This window comes from Dermacentor albipictus, chromosome 5, assembly GCF_038994185.2.
Source record: "Dermacentor albipictus isolate Rhodes 1998 colony chromosome 5, USDA_Dalb.pri_finalv2, whole genome shotgun sequence".
Lineage (NCBI taxonomy): Eukaryota > Metazoa > Arthropoda > Arachnida > Ixodida > Ixodidae > Dermacentor > Dermacentor albipictus.
The window spans coordinates 140,781,121-140,796,713 of record NC_091825.1 but is presented as its reverse complement, the minus strand read 5'-3'; the positions used below and the strand labels follow the sequence as shown (position 1 = coordinate 140,796,713).

The 15,593-nt window shown below is 48.3% G+C and overlaps 1 protein-coding gene across 2 annotated transcripts in view; it reads left to right on the top strand.

Annotated features, from left to right (window-relative positions):
- Positions 1–15,593, top strand: part of LOC135908357 (uncharacterized) — a 79,836-nt gene that overhangs the window by 9,657 nt on the left and 54,586 nt on the right. Inside the window, exon 1 of one of the 2 annotated variants that reach the window (XM_065440119.2) lies at positions 4,238–5,308. The exons of the other annotated variant lie outside the window; for it this stretch is intronic. Coding sequence (XP_065296191.1) covers positions 5,273–5,308 — 36 coding nt within the window. The 5' untranslated portion in view covers positions 4,238–5,272. Of the gene's footprint in view, positions 1–4,237; positions 5,309–15,593 lie in introns of those variants that run through there. 2 annotated transcript variants of the gene reach the window in all.

Sequence of the window (15,593 nt, the reverse complement as noted above, 5' to 3'; positions counted from 1 at the left end):
CTATCTTCAGGCGTACATGCATTGTATCTTAACCTTTCACCCGCAACAGTGAGAAACCGCATAAGCATATGGTGATTTGCCGGGACACCCCGCGTTTGCCACAAACGACCCAACACAGAGTTCCAGAGAGCGACACGCGACCAAAGTGTGCAATCGAATTTCCCGGAATGCCGATCCCTCCTTTCGGGGCGCCCGCGGGGTGCCAGAAAAGAAGCGATCGCCGTGCGCATGCGCTTGAATCGGTCACGCTGTAACGTGAGGTATAGCAAGAGAGGAACACTGGCGGCTGGGTTACAGGTTCTCAGAATAGCGCGCTCTTGACTGTGGGTCAATGTCGTGAGCAGGGGCGCTGCAATTTGGCCAGGAAAGAAAAAAAGGGGCGCCGGCGCATCCACTAATAGATATCGCTTCCGCGCCCAACATGGCCTCGCGTGTTCTACGTCGGTATCGTTGTTCTGCCGGCCACGGCCGATGTCGGATTACGACTCTCGCTTTCAGTAACCGACGGGGAAACGAGAGACGGAGCCGCGGTCTCAGCGTCTTCCTCTTCGCAGGAGGCTGGCACAGCCGCTGTAACCATAACCGCTTGCCGAATCAAATCAGTTTTGCCTTCAACCCCCAGGAAAGAACTGGACAGCTGAAAAACAAAACGAAACGGAAAACCGATATACTGCCACGAGCAGGTTGACGGGGCTACTGGAACTGAGATGCTACAGTAGTGGGATGGCGCAAGAAATTGATTTGGCTTTTACTTTATGCAGACGTATGTACAAAGTAACGCAACATGCCCATGCGAGTGGTTGCAGTAAGTCGCAGCCGTAGCATGCCTCCCGACGAGACCTGTTACACCCCTATGTCACAGACTACATAGACATTAGTGGGTCCGCAAAACAGATAAGCAAAGAAATATACCTGCACACATTCACATCAGCCACTGTCGGAGCTTCCGAAGGTGGAGCACATTACAAAAGTGACGAAATTTGGCACACGGCCCCGTGGCAGGGCTCTGTAAGCACGCATATAGCTCTCGAACGCTCACTATATTGAGGATCACTATGTCTGTCCATCTCTTGGAATTGGGGACGGCAAAAGTTCTACGCTGGTCTCAGTGTGGCGGACCAAGGACAAAGGCAAAGTCATGGCTCGCCATGGCTTCGGGACTTTTGGCAGGTACTATGCAATATTTCCAAAGCGAGAGCTTTGCTTTGGGTGCCTTAAAAAATGAAAACTAACAACACGCGGGGACACAAAAGGGAAAGTTTATTTCTCTTCTCTTCTGTTATTCATACATTGATGTGGAGATATTGATGTAGAGGGCATCTCGGGGGTTAGCCCATTTCTCTGTTATACAACAACAACAGCAAAGAAAAGCAATGGCGGCACCAGCACCGAAAGCACTGTTGCCCGTAGAGACATTCGTTGTGGGCTTGGGTTCGTTTTATTAATTATGATATTTTTCTTTCTTTTCCTTTTTGTTGTTGCTTCAGTACAAAATTGGTATTTTGGGATAGCCGGTACAGTGAAACAGCCTACCTTCCCATGTATCTACACTAAAATTGAAAAGAAAAGAGAAAGAAAGGGAAGATCACTGTAAAAAAGCTAATGATGCCGCAAACAGAGAGTACATTCGACGTCTAAAGACTGCTGCGCTGCTAATCAAATGATTAGCTTCCTCTAAGAACAATCTGAGCATACTGTTTTGCTGAGATGCACAAAACAACGTGTTCTGAAAGCTCGGTACAAGGCGTACACTCCATTGATTGCAAATTAGAGAGAGAAAGCAAGGAGAAGAAGGACAAGGAGGCCAACAAGACGAGCGTCCGGTTTGCTACCCTACACTTGGGGTGAGGGAAGGGATTGCAAATGAGTATTTTCACGTGGCATAGGTGCTTATAATACAGTTGTGAAGAGCCTTTACGATATGCGTGGTGCTGCCAAATGCGGATATTTAGGAGCGAGAAACTTTCTCGTGCAACATTCTCTTTCTTTCTTTCTTTCTTTCTTTCTTTCTTTCTTTCTTTCTTTCTTTCTTTCTTTCTTTCTTTCTTTCTTTCTTTCTTTCTTTCTTTCTTTCTTTCTTTCTTTTCTTTTCTTTTCTTTTTGACTGTCAGTCACCAAATGAGAGATGCATCCTATAAGAATATTTCCGGCTTCAGGATGCCGCCCCTTTTCAGGCGTCACCGCTTCTTATTCCGGTGTAATTCCGTTGCTGAAGGTGTGCCGCGAGTGACGACGTAGTGTGACGTTGACAAAACGTCACTGTCGTCACACAACGTCCGTGCCGTCAAACCATGTCCGTAAAAACCGCTTTTCTTGCCTTCGGCTGACTGGGTTGATTTCTGAGACCTTGCATACGTACCAATACCTTAGGTGCAAGTTCTCGCTATGTTCACAATGACTACTGACATCTTAGGAGACGTACAAATGTTGGTTTATTCTAAAACGTTTCTACCCTCTCGGTGGCTGTCTCCCGTGATACGGGACCACATATTGCTAGTTACTAAGGGATTGATTTGGCCTGTAGTTGGTCTGTCATACTGGGAACCTCAATAGCGCTAAAAAAGCAACGACATACAAAGAACCGGCACTACTAGCCGCGGTCTCCCATATCACGCGTTGAATGAAACCTTAGAATCGAGAAAAAGCTGTGGGAGGCGACGTCAGCTCGCAGGCCTGATACGAGCTTCCCGTAGTATGAGGGGCTGGGTGATACCTTGGCTGACGTCACGGCCGCAACATATGACTTGGCTTGTTGCAAAAAAATCATTTTCTTTTTTTTTAAGAATTGAGGTACTGTGTTTGTTTACGACGATTTCGGGCGTCATTCTTTGTATTCGAACGGAGAAGAATAGCAGTACTCCATACCCCGCTCATTTCTTGCTCGATAAGTTTGCGTTTTATTCAAAGAGCCGTCGTTGTGGCTTAGTGGCCGTTATGTTCCGCTGTTGAACATGAGGTCGCGGGTTCGATGACCGGCCGTGGTGGCCACGTTCAGATAGGGGCGGAATGCAAGGCTCATTGTGTACTTAGAGTCAAGCGCACGTTAAAGAACACCAGGTGGCCGGAATTAATGCGGAGCCTACGCCGTTCCGCGTTGACAGCGTGTTGTTTTGGACATCAAGCCCCAGAATTTTATTCGTCCTATTCAGAAAACTCTGCACAGCGATTTCATGGTCCTTGGAACAAAAAAGTTGATGCTATAAATAACTATTAGCTACCTAAGTATAGAAGAAACAGTACAGAAAAACAGGCCAAGTAATATAACCGATCATAAAAAAAACAAAAAATAGCCAAGTCTATAGGATGCTACCACCTGCTTCAGACCTACTACAGTTTGAATAATTAAACTCACGAATGAACCATTTACAGCGGGAAAGAGGGGTTATATGGCGTGTCTAGAAAGTGGTCGCGGTAAGCGTTTTACTAAATATTCTTATTATTTGTTTTGAAAGAATATATAGACTAGACAGGAAAGGAAAAGTGAAGAGCAGACTGGCAACTGACACCTGAATATCCATGCACTAAATATACACGCAGCTGAAGGTGCGACACTTATTTACACGACAATCGACCGAGGAAGGCGGTAATGAGCTTCGACGCATGATAATGAGCTCCGCGACGATCATTTTTCTTTCGCGACTTCTTTGTCTCTACAAGAGCGGGAGCAGGCGGCCTCTGTAGGACGAGGAGGTTGACGGCTCTTAATTGCTGGCGAAGCGTAGTGCTGAGCGGTCTGAGATTCTCGACTCATCAAGGATGACCACTATCGCGCGCGTGCGCTTTCTGTGACAGACATTTCAACAGCTCAATGTCACCACGTATCCACTTCCTGCGGGAAAGTCCTTCGCCGTCACTCGACCCCGTCGCGTGAGATTGAAGATTCTGCGCTGACGTCTCGCGCCTTTGCATAGCCCCTAGTTCGGCGAGCGTCGAACGCGCGACGCGGGCGAACCCTTCAACGCCACGAAGCGTCGCCCTCTGACCCTCGTTCGCGCATCCCGTCTACGCGTCGTCTCGTGCCCCTTGTGACGAGTTCAAACGCGACGCAATATCCCTGCGCGTCGCCGGCGAGAGCCGCTTTCTCATCAAACAAAGTCGACCGGCAGCATTTCCAGCGGATGCTTTTAGAGGATGTCCGCCGCCCGCCCACCCGTGGGTGCCGCGGCAGGAGCCACCGGCGTCGCAGGCGAACGCCGCTGCGTCGAGACGAGTTGAGTTCAGGGCACGACGGGGGCACGGCAACTTCGGCGAAAGCCCCGTGGCTTCCAGAGGGAGAGAGAGACAGAAGCCAGAGAGGACACGTCGTCTTTGTTTACCTCGCCGCTGTCGCGATATGGTATTGGACGCACCGGTCTGGCGGGTCGATTTGTCGCTTTAGATTGATGTTCGCCACATAGAAGCAGGATCAGCTGCAGGAGTGCGACAGCTAGCGAGGCCTCGGCGGTACATGAAACCGCCGCTGCAGGTGGGTTTTGCAAGCAGGACCAGATTGTGCCCGATCGAAGCGTGGGGCGCGGGAGAAAGGGTGCGCGTGGGGTGAGAAAGGGACCAGAGGGTTTCTTCGATCTGACGTTGGTCCTTGCCGCGGAAGAAGAAGAAGGAAGACGCGCCCGCGGTTTGACAGAGCCTCGCCTCTCGGATTGGAAGAGGAGGCTTGTCGGCCTGAGGGGCTTGCGCGTACGGCGATCCGGCGACGTCGAGAGCGCATCGCCAACTACGCACACCCCCACTCTCTCCTCCCCTCACCCTTCCTCTTTATCGTCGGCGGCCGAGGCGGGCGAAGAAGACGAGAGTCGTACGTGTATAAAGGGCAGTCCGGAGAGGAACTTCCTCGGCGTGTTGCCTCTGGCGTTGGTCATCCGGGAGCAGGCGAGCCGCGTGCCTTCGAGCGTTTCCCATCCCGCCGCCGGTAGTGAGAGTGTTGGTGGTGCGGCGGCCAAGCGAAGCCAGTTGCGCGCGCGTCGGCGCGTGTGTGTTGCAAGTGGGCGCCGCGTGTCTTCTTCGCCGTCTTCGCTGCTCATTTGCTCCCGGACATCGAGCACGCGCGCACGCGCTCCGCGTTGTTTTTCCGTTTTCGCTTCGACGGCTCTCCGAAAAACACACGCACGACGAGCTCGTAACGACCCGATTGGTGATCGCCGGCGACAGCCGCGCATCTCTGCCCTATGGTTCGGGCCGTGGTTCTACGTTAGTTACTTTCCTTACCCACTTCGTCACGGACACGACCTGTGGTGACCGCCGGAGCAACTCACGGATACACGGAGGCTTTGCCATGTTTTCGACACTCAGGCCGATGGCGTCAATAGGGGTGAGTCGCTTTTGTTGTGGGAGACCACCGTACGCTTTTTTTTTTTTTATTGAGGTCTAACTCGCGGGAAAGAATCACTCGCAGTTGACGGTCAAGATCCTGCAATGGAGCCAAGTTGAGCAAGTAAAGATTTGCCGGGAAATATTCACCAGGAGACTGGCCAAAGTTTGCTATTTAGGCATCTGGAATTTCAGAGGGTTGTTGTCTCTGATCGCCAGCCATTGATTAGATCCAAAAGTTTCACGTAATATATTGATAATTATGGCTGCTTCTGTCAAGAAATAAAGGGGAATGATGACCGCCTCTTGCAATGGTGATGAAATTGACAATTATTTCTTCACTCCTGCGAGGTGCTCCTGCTTCCAGCTTTACACGTAACAGTTCGATAAACTCATAATTGGGAAAATAATATGCAGATAGAACGCAAATATTGGTACCTTTGTGAAGCGGGTAATGAAGTGCTATACAATTAGCAGTGACACATATAATTATGTCTATCTTCATCCCATGCAATACGGAATCTCGTGCAGTTTCGTGCGTCTGCACTGCGGAGGTGCCATATGTACTCTCGTGCAATCTTATACCTGTGCACCACATTGTTCACAAGCTATGCACAAGCTCAGATGAACAAATAACGCTTTTTTTGTATTTGTCGCAATAAGGCGGCAACAACATTCCAGGTAAATGTACTTGCCGAAACATCCTCCTCCACCGGATCCTGATGGGTCCGTTATCTTGCCAAACGTTACTAGAATGTCTGTGTGACTAGAATGTCTGATTCGACCTCTATATGTCCTGCCTCGACGCATTGCGCAAAAAAAATAATTGTAGCTTCACTTATAAGTGAAGTATATGGAGTACATGAATATATACTCAGTGCGACAAGCTTCGAGCATGCTCAAAGCGAGCACGAGTGTCGGCATCCACTGTCTCACGTTGCAACGTTTTTCCGCCTTTAGTGCACTTCGTGATAATCTTTCGCTCAAAGACGTCATTATTTCCTTCAAACAGCCTGAACTTGATACACAAAGGATCACTAACGAGAAATATTAAGTTGGGCTGCATTCGCGGATATCGCTTCCGGAAGTGCAAATATATTAACCTTACTGACATGACAGAAAGGACAAAGAAGACTGAGACCGACGGTGGCACCGTCATAAGGTTTACCGCGCAAGCTTCTCGTAGCGTCACAAATGACTTTAGCGCCTAGTTCCGGGTAGGTAATTTAATTGTTAACCGCTTACTGCGTTCGAAAGTGTAATCAAAAGCTAAGCGCGCAACTTTCGCTTACTTTTCTTCTGCGAAAAGGACCACTATACCAAAAAATGCGGAGAGCAATCCACGACGTCAGCGTAACGTCATCGTATCAGTGATTCGTTCGCATCAGCAGTTCAAGCAAAGCTCACATTCTTTCTCTGGTTTTGTGTAACCACTATCATTGTACATGCATACTGGATCATTGTATTTTAACATACCATTGTGCGAAAAAGAATGCTCAATAAACTGAAACTTAAGAAAGAAAAAAAAGCTGAAGAGGAGCTTGGCCGCTATGCGTTTTCTCAGCTAGTTATCAACCTTTTACCGCCGAGTCAATGCATCATAAGCTATGGAAGAATTGTTTACTATTCTAAATCTAACCTTACTTTCTACACCAAAACAGTCACACGAGAACTTTCAATACTGCTTGGAACACAATGAGCTTTGAACCTAATGCATATCGAGAGCTGTTGCAAGGCCACCTTTAAATGCATTCTAAACCAATGTTGCTTCAGTTAGTCATCATATTTGTTAATTGCAATTGAGATTATCAAGTTTTGTCCGAAACTGCGGTCGTCACTATCGAGCCTAATAACTTTGCTAGAGCGAAAACATAGCACAACATAGAATGAACTGCAACGTAGGCAGTAAAACTTCTTGGCAAAACATTCGTTGGCGTTCAATGTCTCGAAGCTGCACAAGATAACACGAGGAACACCGTAGCGAGCGGGTTAGAAATAATTTTCAGCACACACCTTTATACTCTACTAACTAGGAGATGAAGCCTTGATGTTTAGGGAAATCATTGTACTAATAAAAACCTGAGATAGTATTGGCGTATCGAAAACCTGAAATGAGCTCCATGCTTTCGTATTAATCACTTTCGGGCTAACCTTACAAGCGTTAACCCTTCGTCGAAGCCTCCGCATTTATACTTGTCATTCATTTAAAGGTAACCGGCCGGACGGCTTGTACAGTCCAGTCTAATGTTAAAGGGAACTCGTGAGTATAGAGCTGGGCTTATTTTCCCCTCTGGCAAGTGTACAATTGCCCCGATTTGATTGATTTGTGTTTGGTGGCGCTAGCGCCTTCCACACACCTGTGCAGCTCATTGACATAGCTGAAGCCAGAACTTGCAGCTAGAGCATCCGCAAAGTTAGCCCTTTAATAGTGGAATGCACTGTACGTACCGTGCTACTCATGTTTCGTTGGTCGTGGCAAAACCTTTACATATGGTGGTCCCGCTCAGTACCTGCGGTGGCGTAATTTTGTTCGCCATCCTCCGAAACCATAAGGGGAAAAATTCCTGTAGAACCCGTCTCACGATAACTGTCAACGTAATTGCGATTATCAGTCAAGCAATGTATCGACACACCCTATACTGCTGAAGACACCTTTATTTACAATCCGATTTGTAGTGGAGGAGGCTAAGAAAGCTATAAAACGCATTGATACGATGATGACGATAATTTCTACTGGCATCGCCTTCAGACCGGAGTGGCGACAAATGTCACCTGCCTGTTTGAGCTAGTCAGCAATTATACACAATTAACAGTGTAGCATTTTGCCAGTCTCTCCTTGATCATTTTTATCTTCATTAAAGCCTCTATTTCTATATCCTATGGTTACTTATCCCTGTAGGTACTTCGTTTTTATCAGTCTCTTCCATGCTTTAGTTTTCCTCCGATAGTGTACTGCTTATCTCGACTGCCCATCAGTACCACCGCAAACCACGGCGTCTACGCTTGCGGATGCCACAAATAAAACTTTACTAAACGCGTCCTCCAAATTGCAACCAGTTTTATCCCGCAGGCACTGTATAATCGGGTTCGAGATATCTTACTGCGATTGCACTGTGGCGCGATCGCATAGATGTCTTATTTTCATTCTCAGTCTGAAGAGCACACGCGTTCTCACTTTTATCGGTCGGACATGTAATTTCCTTTTTTGTTTCCCGAATGAGAGCGACATGTCAGAGGCTAGATAGCTAACAGCAGCACGCCAAAGTGGCCGAAGCAGGCTAAGAATGCTAAACGTACTAAAAGGCTGTTACGCCCCCGACATTCATGGACTATTTAGGAATGCGCTTCAATGAGAGCAGGCATAGCGACAATCAAAAGGTCCGGTTGCGGGATATTCTGATCTGTCGGTGTCTTTCGTCTTCATTTTCCCGGAAAAAATGTGGCTTTGACACTATAAAACGAAACGTCTTTGTTTATTTGGCCTTGGATGAAATGTTGCTATTCTGTTAGCCTCACTCGTCACGCCGCCCTCCGTTTTGCACCTACAGCCTCCTCATTTCATCATATGAGCGACGAGAAGAAAAAAAAACGTTATACCGTCACGTTTGGTTGCCACATGACTAACCACCCCGCAGTCAAACAGGTACGAATGGCAGAGAAAGCCCATTTGTCACGGCGTGGTCATTTACTATTTTAATTCCCCCGCTTTCGCAACTGTATCGTGCGACTAGCTGTAGTTGAGACACTCGTACACGATGTGGTAAGAATCGCGCGCAATGTACATAAGGGGGACTCGTGCCAGCCCTTATACGGTCAGATGCGTGGCCCACTCGAAATACTTTTATGAATATTTACGCCTTCATTAGACGCCGCTAGGCCGGGGGCTTCTGCTCGTTTTGTTTCCGCCTCGAAGCCAGGCATATAGGGTGATTTTAACGTGCCAGTGCGCGCACTGCGATTGGCCGCGATCGAAAGGTCCGCTCTTTCCCTGCGCACCTCATCGCTCAGCCGAGACTCGCGCTTCCTAACGCATCGACTTGGCGCTGCACGACCTTGGCGCCGGTGGAAAAAAAAAGAAACGGAGGCCGGGGTAAATATGCGTCACTGTCCGCCGTATCGTCTCCCGCCGGTCTTGCGCGCACGCTGAATAACGAAGGGACGGCGGATTAACAGTATAAGAACAGAAGCAGAAGGTGGGGAGAGCTGACGACTGGCTGGACGCAGCGAAATATTCTTCGCTAGCACTGAGGGGGGGTCTTCGCTTCGAAGTGTGGGCAAAAACCTGTTCCGACAGGAAGCCGTGCCTCTCTTCGGCTTCCCAATACGTCTTCTCAGTGAAAAAAAGAGTGCAGCGCCGCAGAAGCTAGAGGCGAGCCCACCAGCATATCACTAAGATCTGCTTCCCTGTCCAATGTCGGTAGCAATGACTAGGAGCGTCTACGGCTAACGTTTCGTAGATTCAGAAGAGAGAGATAGAGAGAGTGAGAGATGACAAAAATGATAAATTAAAGGTGGGGAGAATGAAAGCGCTGAACCCGTTTCACTACCCTGAATTGCGGGAAGCGGAAAGGCAAGGGAAAGATTAAGAGAAGAAGAGAAAGTACAGTGCTGATGTGGATTGGAGTCGCAGACCTGAGGAAAATTTACATATCATGGCAGCTCCCTTGCGGTCTTCTGCAGCGGTGTCATGCGTGACCATGGTCCCCAGATCGTGAGCAATGAAAAAGGTCCTCCCTCTAGCTACTGCTTCGGAGGGCTAGCCTCTCGTTGTCGAAGGACGAGCGATAGGATAGAAAATATTGAGCGCCTTTTTTCTATGATATATATATATATATATATGTGTGTGTGTGTGTATGTATGTATGTATGTATGTATGTATGTTTCCGTGTGTCCGTCATTTTTTTAGTGTTCTAATCTTATGGGGATCAAGCACGAGAACTGTAGCAGTAATGAGCAAAAAAAAAAGAGCCCTGGATTCAATTCGAAGTTTATTAAAACGCTCTTTACTTTGCACACCGCCATCAACTTGCGTAGTACACCAACCCTTATGAACAGTTGAACAGCCTCACAGCAACGAAGGAGATCTATCTGCCTGCAGCTACTGAGTGCAGAAAGGAAAAAAAAAAGGAAATCACTTATGAAACAACAAACAGGAGAACTTCTTTCTGCACAGGAATGTTGGACGTTCCTAGTCAAGTACGAAACGTTACGTCATGACTATACGGCGAATATGCCGTCAGTTTCAATTTGATCACAAAAAGGCAAACCGTGACAACTCCGGAGCCACTGAAGTGAAATAGCGTTTCGGGTAGTCAGAATCGCGCACTTTGGACGACAGGTGCGTAGCCAGGTTTGGGGGAGGGACAAGTGGGAAGAGGGTGAATGTCGAGGTGTTTTACCGTGCTCTGACTGCCCTAGCTTAAACGCGGTCACCTTTAAACAAAGAGAGAGTGATAGAGAGAGATAAAGGGTAACTGCAGCGAGGTTAACCGGATGACAGTTTCCGGTCTACTGAACTACACTGCGGTTGGAGATATGGAGGTCGGAAACAGGATAGAAAGAGACAGAGACATGAATAAATGAATAAAGAAAGAAATAAAACGGAAAGGCGTTCCCATTACTTAGACATTCATAAAGGCATGCAGGTGGATCGCATAAGTGCCATAATTACGACCTTCTGATGTGATGATTAGTCCCATCGTTGTTGTCACCTCTAGAAGAAAGGCACGGTTTTGGTCCTACCTGACTCATCTGAGCGTATTCCGCCTTCAAACAAGCAAGAAAGGGATCTCGTATGCGTCATCGACGAAAACCTAATATAGGCACGCCGCTTGTTGTACAGAGTGTCATATAGAGATCCCTTGTTTCTGCCAGCAGGAGAAATAAAAACAACAACAATATAATTTAAAATAAAAGTACAGAGTGCCAGCTCCAATGTAGCCATGAAAGCTTGAAGCGAACGTAAAAAAATAATTGTTTCGAGAGTTTAACCAACAGCATAAATTATTAAATGTACAAATCGGGGCCGGCTTTGGCAATGTATACGAGTAGGGTTCGGTTGTAGGGTTCAAGAAAATAAAAAACGAGGTAAATGAACTTGAAACCCTATATTTGTGGGGACATGTGGTCAAAGGAAAGGAAGAATAGTTATATGAGAATACGAAGGAAAGACGTAAAGGACTGACACTATCGTGGGATCCCTGACAAAATAAGAACCCCGGAAACCTACGCCCAGTGAAGGTGTAACAAAGTATCGGAGGGAAAGTATGAAAAGAAAATCATAAACATAAACGAAAAAGTAGGCAAGCCTCATTGTGCAGTGGATATTCTAGAATTGCACAAGGCGGCGCATGGTGGGAAAGAAAGCAAAACACCATGAGCATTGTATGTAAAACTCGCGTGGTGCCCTATATATCGTGCAGGTGTGACCGGATAGTGATAAAGGACACAGGAACCCGACCCATTTGCACGCGATGCAACATCCAGGATGCTGCACAGTATTACAGAGAAGCAGGTCACTGCGTATACCTGGGCCATGTTGGGCTGTGTCATGTTTATTCTTCTGAAAGCTCTTGGCTCTTTTCGCGATGTCTAGTCAGAGTGTGGAAGCACTCGCTCGTTCCATCGATGTCGCGGATTCCAATGATTTAGAAGCTGCAGTATAGATTCCGCCCTTACACCCGACCTCTTCTGGTCTTCGCCGACGTTTGCCACCGACCGCGAGCTGTTTGTTTAGACGCCCTGTCAAAGTGATACGATCTCGCAATATCTTCGCGCGGGCTGTCTAGATGGTCTGTAAAATGGGAAACGTCTATACCGCGTATTTTCTCCTGTAATGTGCTAGGTCGTGCACTCTTGTTCTGACCCCGTCAGCAAAGCTTCGAAAGGAGCAAAATGTAGAAGAACAAAGAAAGAAACTACCAGTGTACTGTGAAATTGCATCGCTCTTAAGAATCTGAAAGGCTCGAAAATTCATCAAATACTCTGTTCATAATGGCTTCACAGAAAACACTAGTGGATGGAATTCCACGGTTGGCCACTGTGTTTATTCTACTGGCGTAAGAGTACTAATAAGCATGTTGTGTGTCTTGTTCATAGACGCATCACCTATCTGAGCCCGAAGCTTTGTTGAATATCTACTCTAGCTCTCTCTTCTACCTTCTCTCTTTCCTCCCCTTCTCCCATCCCCCAGCGTAGGGTAGCCAACCACACTATTGACTGGTTAACATCCCTGCCTTCCTGTATTCCTCTCTCTCTCTCTCTCGCTCTCTCTCTCTACTCTTGCTGTGCACTATGGCGCCTGTCGAAGTCCCCAGTGCTAGATAGCAACACGAGAGCCCCACTGACTCAACCTCACTTGTGATCCCACTATAGCTCGGCACTATAGAGAGAACAGAGTTTATAAAATATCTGTTATGAGTTATGGGGGCAAGAACATTAGAGCTTTACGTCATCAAGGAACCATCAGCGCAGAATCGATGCGATAATGACGAAAGTAAGCGCTTAAAACTTCGACCGGCGCGGGAGACCGTCACGGAATTCCAGTGCTAGGTAGCGCATAATATCCTCTCTTCCATGTCAAAACAAACGCTCAGAAACATTATCTGCATGCGACAACGCTACACTAACCCCTTTTCTGCCAAGAAGCGGAAGCCGACTTAGCGAAAAGAAAGGAAGATGCATAATGTCAGAGTGCGACATCGCATAATGGTCTTCACGCGTGGTCTGTGAAGGCAAAGGCTAATCCTGTCCCCTGCATCACACACCCGCGCGCCGCATCGGAATAATTTGAAAATGCACTTAGAAAGCAGAGGCCTGCACTCCGTGCCTCTCTTCCCGCTATTGCCGTTTCTCGCGAGCGTGCCTGAGACCGTCGGAAACACTAAAAAGATAGAGCGTCCGAATTACGTGTCACCGCGGTGATGACCCGACTGCGCTTTCTTATGTATGAGTAAGCCATTCGAGTCGGGAAAGATATATACACACACACACATACCGCGCGCGCACTTTCTCGCCTCCGCAATGTGCGCGTCAGACCTCTTTCACGGCGCGACAATTTTCGACAGCGAGAAAAAGAAAAGAGTTTTCATCGGTTGTGCACGCCGTCAAGGCTAAGTGTTCCGCGCACCTATGCCTGCATGCGTAGTAGGCGCGTGCTTTAAAGCGTGCCTTTAACGCTTGAGTTGAGCTCGAAGTCACAGTCACAGACGCTGCCGCCTCGACTTCACTCTTGTAAAGGAAGTTCCGGCCCGTCCTGTTTACCCGCATGCAGGCACGCACGAGTCACTCAGCGGTGTAGCCGTGGCCACCGGAAAGAGAGAAAGAACTCCCCTTGCATTTACGTTGACAACTTCGCTATACAAAAAGAGGGCCTCTCGCTGGTTTTTCTTTTCCTCTGCGTTGGCACATGATGTAGGGATGGTGTGAAAGCCAGCAGAAATTCTCGCGATTATTCCACCTGTCAGCAACCGACACGCAAAAGTCTGTGCCAGCACGCGAGCGATGGAAGGTGAACTTGGCAGCGGTGATTGAAAAAGCACGTCTGCTGGGTGGACGTTAAGCAGACGGCGCGCCTCGCTTGCTTTCTTGCATCGTTGCAGAAGAGGGCATGGTTCGTTTCCTCTCGTTGTCGAATACGAGCGCTGAATTCTTCCATCACCATCGCTGCCGCACACTATCATCTTTTTTTGCTAGTTTGCTTCCTTCTCAGCTTCTTTGACGCACCTAACAAATCATACTACACAGGTGCGTACAACGTCCTCGATTTAGTCTAATCTCACCTGACGCCTTCGCACCCTAAACATCCCAGTCACGCCTGAGGCGCCGGCAGCTTTCACGCATCAGTCGCTCTCTGAAGAGTCCGAGTGAAGAAGCCATCGAAAGTGGGACTTTCCCCGCTGCCGCCGCCGACACCACCCGCATCGTTGCGTCACTCATCCCTGAGCCCCGCCGAGCGCAGATGTTCCGCGTATACGCGGCGCCAGACTTGGCCGTTCGATTGGTCTCCATCAATCATAACTATAAGCACGTTCGGCAGCCACTTTTATACATAGCATGCCTCTGCTGCTTCTGCTGCTGCTGCCTTTTCCTGTTGCTCGAGTCTGCCGCTCCCCTTTCAGGCCCGACTTATCGGCGGTGCCCAGTCTAGACGGTCGGATGCTCGACGGCCTACGCATCTTCAATTTTGTTTTCATTCCAAAAGCGGATTCCTCCCACCTGCATTCATGACGTCGCGGAGCGCGCCGATTCCGACACGCAATCAGAAACCTGGCGCAAACGAAAGTAAACTTGAACGCGGAGGCGGATGACCGTTCTGCTGCGTCGTACAAGTGTGTGTGTGTGTTGGGTAAAGGGTGGGACGGGGGGATGGGGGGGGGGGGCGGAGAGGTATAGCTGCCGCTTCTCTTGGCTTGCGTCTTCACGTCGTCCGATTCTAAGGAAAGAACAACCTTGCCAAGGGCGGAGAGCGGCCGACGACAAGCTCGCGGGCAACCTCCTCGTCTTATGATGTTTTTTTCTTTGTTTGTTATCGCATGGTGGCGAAACTTCAAGGCTGCCCTTGCGGCTTCCCTGTGTTCTACCGCAACCGCCCGTGACAGAACCGCGGCGTATTCACGCTTCGTCGAATTCGGCAAACAGCGTCTGCGCTTCCATGGAGATACGTCGTCGTATTCTATGTTGTGGTCGGCATATCTGAGAGCGTAATACTGCGAAAGTTTTCCCTCCCCGTGCAACATGCCCTATAAGCGTGGCTGCTGCAGGGCTTGCTTTTCGTCGCTGGACGAGTGCTTTTGTAGGAGGTGTATCTAACTCTTGCGTTAGTGTGCGTTGATCCTGGAAGCACGGAGGCGCGGTCCGATAATCAGCTCATATCCACACGTATCACGAACTCCCAGCCATTCTGGTTTCCTCCGCTGTTGCGATTGCGAGGTTGCGAGCAAATGGCAGGGCGCAAAAGCCTGTTGGCTTCTAGATGCTATAAATACATTTTTTGTCTTTTTTTTAAAATGTCCTGTGCTTGGGTGGCTGTATTCTCGTTCTTGAACTGAGAAGTTCAAACACTTCTATTTATATACACTGCATGCCGGCATAAACGAGCTGCCAAAATCACGGTTTCTTTTTTTAGGTCTTCGTTTTCCTATCCCGCTTGCGCTAACTGAACACTTTATAGTACAGTGGAGCATATGATGGCTGTCATACTGAGATGCTATTCATCTCCGCGAATCAGAACCAACTTGCGATGGTTAGACTATAGGTCTTTTGCGCGTAATGTTCTCTTCCATGCA